Genomic DNA, 6,000 nt, shown 5'->3' with positions numbered 1-6,000 from the left:
ATCATTTATCCAAAGTATCAACATTGTCAGAGCAAAGAAGTTGTGTTTCTAACTCCAGAGGTGCCTGGATTCACAACCAAAAATGCTTCTTCCTCGCTCCCCACAGCCCCTCCCATGCCAGACGCCGGCTCGGCACCCCCTCTTCACTGTGCATTTCTGCTTCCCCCCAAAGCCCGAGTAGTAAAGGGAGGCTCCTCGTGGCCCCCGCGAGCTCCCAGGGACCAGCAAGTTGAAGCGCGAGGGTTCCACGCGGGCTGCGGGGACGCGGGCCTCTGTGCTGCAGACTTTCTCAGGGTGCCTGGGTCGCGGCCGGCGCGGAGTCCCGCGCGCAGCAGCTGCTCCGCCGGCCTCGCCTCCGACCCCCGCTCTGCGCCAAGCGCGGCAGCGCTCGCCACCGAACTGCCCCGAGTGCCGGGCGCCTAGGGAGGGGCCGCCACCGCCCCTTCCGCCCCGGGGGCCAGCGCCGAGCAGCCCCCGCCTCCCAGGAATCCAGAGGCCGAGCCGGAGGCGGCGGGGCCACGGTGGGAGCCCCCGAGGTGGCCCGAGCGAGGGCCCCGCATCCCCGCAGAGCCCGCCCGAGGGCGCAGCCGACCACGCCAGAGGAGGCGGCCGGGCGGCGGGGAACGGCGGGGGCGGAGCGCAGCCTCCCGACGCCGCAGCCTCCCGACGCCGCCGCCTCACCGCCCCCCTCCGCCTCTTCGTCCTCCGCTCGCAGCCGCCGCCTCCGCCTCCGCCAGGCTGAGGAGCCGGGAGTCCGCGGCGCCGGCTCGGGGCTGCGGGATGGGGAGTTAGCGCCACGGTGGCGGCAGTGGCCGCAGCGCACCCCGCCGCCGCCCAGGAGCCCGTCCAGCCAGGGGTGCCGGGCGCGCCCAGCCCGCCCCGTAGCCAGGCCCGCGGGCGGCGGCGGAGCTGGGCAGGTGGATGCGGCTGGAAGATGGCGCCCTTGGGCCCGGGCAGCAGCGCCAGGCGGCGGTGCCGGCGGGTGCTGTACTGGATCCCGGTGGTGTTCATCACCCTTCTGCTCGGCTGGTCCTACTACGCCTACGCCATCCAGTTGTGCATAGGTGAGTGCGCCCCCCGCCGCGGCGTCCCCAGCGCAGCCCACCCCGACTGTCCCGGGACGCTCAGCCGCGCCTCCGCCCTCGCCCCCCGGATGCGCCCCGGTCGCTGCCAACCTGCCGCGTCCCGCCGTCTCCGCCGCCGAAAGCAGCCTCGGGGCAGCTTCTTCCACGCGCACGCCCCTCGCCCTCCCCTCCCAACTCTCGGGTTACGGTGTCGCCTCCGCCTGGCACACGCCGCCGAGCCTCCCGCCGCCTTCCGCTCACCGCCGCCGCCCCGGCCACACCCCCTAGAGGGGCGGACGGTCCCCGGGACTGCTGCGGAGAGGGGAGGCCGAGGCCGGCGAGGTGCGCCGGGGGCTGAAGGGCTGAGCTGGGCCCGGCCCCGAGCTGCGCCAGACCCGCGCGGGGGTGCTGGCCTTGGCGGCGGAGCTGGATCTCTTGCTGGTTGGCGTGAATCCACTCGTTAAAAATTTGTGACAGCGCTCAGGGGCGTTTTTGCTGCCTTTATGATTTGAGGATTGCCAGTTGGACACTTTTCTAGTTAAAAAGGATGTGGAGGAGGTGAGCTACTAGAAAGTATTTTTGAGGACATGTGCAACACACTAAACCATAATTTAGGTGTTTGAACAGTAGGGAGAGAGAAAAAGAGGTCTGGGGTGTTTACATCCAGAGAGCGAAGTGGCTCCAGTCCGAGTTCTAGGTGCCTGAATTGGTGGGTAGGATACTTGTAACGCTGAAGATTAAAATTTTTTAAAAAGTTGATTATTATGCACAAGTATGGAGTACAATGATGTCCCTTAATGTAAGCTGGTTTCTACCTTCAGGGGTTTTATGAAAACTGATCTGGGTTATCAGAAAAAGATGTTAAAACAGAAAATGACCTTTCTGCCAGTGACTCGTGAATGCTTTCTGTGTTTGGTTCTCCACCTAACAAAGTGTCTGTTTTTGCCCTACCAAGCGCTAGCTTTGGGTGGGACAAGGGAAAAGATTAAATCGTGGTCTATTGTATTGAGCCTTCACAACCTCAGCATTTTCAAAGCCTCAGGATTCAGACATAAAATCTTGTCTGAAGCCATCTTACCTCAAAATGTTGCCCCTTGTGAGAAAGTGTCATAATAATACATCAAAATAATCACTGATGTAAGTTTTAAGGTAACAGAGACTTTTATTTCTTATAGTTTTAAAATTTGCTATTATTACTTGAAGGGATTTAGAAACAAGCTTAATAGTCCAAATAAACCTTGACTCTGTTGTTAGGAAAAGATGAGGCTGTACAGGCATCATCATGAGAATGCATTTAGGTATGCAGTCGTCAAGTCATCTAAAATATACAGGAAAAGACGTGTGGTAAATTTTGTATTAACTGTTAATATTAAAATAGCTTGCATTATTGAGATAGACTCTATATGTTACATAACTGTTGGGAACCTTTGTTGTGTTTCATTCCTTCGTCCTCTTAAAAACAGTGAACAGTATCAATTAATATAACCTGCAAAGAAGGGACATCCTAGAAGGCCTTCATTGTCAAAATAGCTTATTCTCCTGTGTTATCACATTAAGGCAAGACGCTTATTTTGGTACAGTGTCTCATGTCCGTTTAGAGGAAGCATTTGAAGGCAGAGAGAGCTCTTCTGCCCGTTAGAAGGATGTCTGCTCCTAGCTGAGGTGCTACATGGCAGGTCTTACTATTACATTGGGTAGACAGGTGATGGGGAAGGAACTAAATGGAAAATTGCTATTATATCTGAATCGTACGTTTATATGTACTTGCTGTAAGTTTAGACAAATCTAGAGTATCCATAAAATCCACATCACTATTTTAGTAAGTGACGATTTGACTAAGAGGAAGAATAGCTCTTTTTAAACTACCTAAGTGGCATGGCCTGTTGTTGATACCTTACCTATCACTTCTTGTCCCTGCCTGCCTGGCGCAATGCCTGTCTGCCTGGCCTGGCGCAATGCCTGCCACATTGAAAGCAACAGTAAGTGGTCTTGAATAAACAAATAAATGATTCAGAGGCAATATGTCCTAGGTTTTCAGAAAGTAGCTTTTGTATTTTTATTGCTGTAGAAACAAAAAGTAATTGTTATGAAAGATCTAGATTCTAGAGTCTAAGAAGGAAGAACAAGTTGAAGCTGAATTTGATTCTAGAGACCATAGCAGTTTATGAGTGGCAAGCTTTGCATAGCCTTGGTTGAGTGGGAAGTTGAAATTTCCTTATAGGCACTGGGAAAGATGGCGACTAGTGTGACTGACACACAAAACCAGCCTCCTTTCCTTTTCACAGACAAAGCAAATGGAAATACCAGCCCCCACCCCACCCCCAGCATTAATCACATCTCAGACTGCCCTGCCTTTTGAAGATTCTTTTGCTCTTGGAAGTTGCCATTTACAAGCAGATTTTCCAAATTTCTTCCATAAAACATTGGCCAAGGTTGGGACCAGAGTGTGGGGGTCGGGGGCTGGGAACTGGATCAGGTGGCAAATGGAATAGAAGAAACAAAGTGATTTACCCTGGTCCTCCTTCCACGTCTGCTCTCAGCTAGGGATGACCCTGAATATAAATTATTCTGTGCCCTTTGCTGAATGAACTGCAATTTAGGAGTAGTGCTTATCCTGGTATCCTTGGAAACTGGAGATAATGATTCTCATTACAGTTAGTTTCTATATTTAACAACGTGGATGTATGTGGCTCTCTAGGCACTTTTTCAGTTAGCATAATTTTTGCTTAGTGTTTGTATTTTATAAAAATAACCTCTCTTTTTGGAATATGTGTATATGTAAAATATATGGGATGTACATATATTGTGTGAGAGTCAAGTATTTTTGGTTAAGTCAGCTTCCTATTCTGCCAAAGAAAAGATCACAGAAGACAGTTATACTTCTAATCATTTGCACCACGTTTATCTCGTTTGTTGATTAACGAGGCTCTTCTGTTCGTATTCCTCCCTCTCCATCCTTTCCTTCCCTTACCACTCCTTTTCCCTCTCCCTGTCCCTCCTGTCCCTCTGTCCCCTCCTGGCTTCTTTTGTGTCTTAACTGTCTTTGCTCTCTTTAGATACTAGGATGGTTTCCATCAAGTAAGATAAACTCAAAGGTAACATTTGTAAGGGGAACTTTAGAATGCACTATGAGAGGGAGTGAGGGTGGTCTGCAGCCTCAGGCATGCTCCATTCAGTGAGCACACGACGTGGTTTAGGTATGTTTTACAGATCCCTTATGGCTGCTGCTGTGTTGACTTCGCTTGTTGAAGAAGGTTCACTGAAGTTTCCCCTTTTAAGTGCTAACATTTAAACTGTTTTAACTATTTCATACCATTTTCGTTATTTCAAATTTACTGAAAAGTTTCGATAGTACAGGAAACTTCCACATACCCTTGTGTAACCAGTTCAGTTCCCATTTTTCTTAGTATGTTACTTTCCTGCTCCTTAGGCAGGTGCTATGGGACATTTATGATGTTGCACACTCGTGTGGTTCTGAATTTGCTTATGGTTTTAGTTACATCATTTTAAACAATCATGAATTTTGAAAAGCTTAAAGGTCATCCAGGCTAACCACTCCTGTATTTTTAAATGAAAGAGTTAAACTAAATTTCAGAGTTACTACAAGTTCAATGTTCTTCCTCCGAGTTACCTAGCGGAGGTGTCAACTATGACCTTAGCTGCTGTGATGCAGATGTCCAGATGTCTCCTTTTCCCAGCAAACCCCTCTGCAAATCTCTTAGCCCAGTGAAGTTATGCAGCATCTCTTTTTAACTGTATTTTGTTTACAAAGAGTTGACAGAGCTCTGAAAATAAGCCAACAGTCTTTACACAATTTCAGAGTTTTAAAGGGCTTTGTAGTTTGGGGCTATATAGTACATATTTTTGGCTTTGCAAGCCATGTGGTCTCTGTTCCAACCACTCAACTCTGCTATCTTAGAGAGCGGCCATAGAAGATACTTTAACAAATGGGCGTGGCTTTTATTCAACAAAAATATTTGGCTAACCTTGGCCCTTGGGCAATAGTTTGCTGCGCTTTGGAGTATGTTGGAAGTTAGACCACTAGAATCTTGAGGTTTTACTCGCAGTTTTGCTGTCTTTATTACTAAATATCCTTCAGCAATGATCGCAGCCTATTCTACAGTGATTATGATACTTAGGGATCAGTTTGAGAGATACGCAGCCATGTTTTCATTCTTTTAAGCAAACAAGAAAACAAACATCCCTAAGAGCAAAATACATAAAGCCTCCTACTTGGATTCTGTGAAGTTGTGACCTACCATTCATTCAAGGCCACTGCAGGCTCAAGGATAGAGACTGCTGGGGCTCTCAATTGTTTTCCACCAGGAAATGAATTTGAGCTACACAGAAGAAGAAATGTATTCTTGTTATTGGTATTTAAACTGTTGCTTTATATTATTAATATCTTGATATTCCTGATACTTAAACTATTACTTTAAAAACTGTGTAGGACAATAAAGCATTTCTTACAAAAAAGAACAGACAGTAGATCTTGGGAATACAGATGTTCTATTAGGTTGATGCAAAAGTAATTGCAGTTTTTGCCATTACTTTGTTTTGCCAACTGTTTTAAATATTAAAATAGTTTTAAGTGGAATATAAGGCACATCCATAGAAAACTGGTGCATGCCAGACATTTAATGCCTAAATCACCTTAGAAATGATTACTTATTGGCCAGCATGGTGGCTCACTCTTGTAATCCCAGCACTTTGGGAGGCTGACGTGGGAGGATCACTTGAGGTCAGGAGTTTGAGACCAGCCTGGCCAACATAGTGAAACCCCATCTCTACCAAAAAAATAAAAATATTAGCCAGGTGTGGTGGTGCATGCCTGTAGTCACAGCTGCTCGGTAGGCTAAGGCAGAAGAAATTGCCTGAACTGGGGAGGCAGAGGCTGCAGTGAGCCGAGATCACACCAATGCACTTCAGCCTGGGT

General features: G+C 48.4%; 1 protein-coding gene across 2 annotated transcripts in view; it reads left to right on the top strand.

The window, feature by feature from the left end:
- Positions 1-564: 564 nt before the first annotated feature.
- Positions 565-6,000, top strand: part of ZDHHC2 (zinc finger DHHC-type palmitoyltransferase 2) — a 76,433-nt gene continuing 70,997 nt past the window's right edge. The window contains exon 1 of one of the 2 annotated variants that reach the window (XM_055287188.2): positions 565-1,064. In XM_055287188.2, the coding sequence (XP_055143163.1) occupies positions 935-1,064 (130 nt within the window). In that variant the 5' untranslated portion in view covers positions 565-934. The remainder of the gene's footprint in view (positions 1,065-6,000) is intronic. The other variant, XM_063613262.1, reaches the window with a different exon arrangement.

Source organism: Symphalangus syndactylus, chromosome 1 (assembly GCF_028878055.3).
Source record: "Symphalangus syndactylus isolate Jambi chromosome 1, NHGRI_mSymSyn1-v2.1_pri, whole genome shotgun sequence".
NCBI classification, from domain to species: domain Eukaryota; kingdom Metazoa; phylum Chordata; class Mammalia; order Primates; family Hylobatidae; genus Symphalangus; species Symphalangus syndactylus.
The sequence above is the reverse complement of the archived record's forward strand: the minus strand, read 5'-3'. Positions and strand labels throughout refer to the sequence as shown.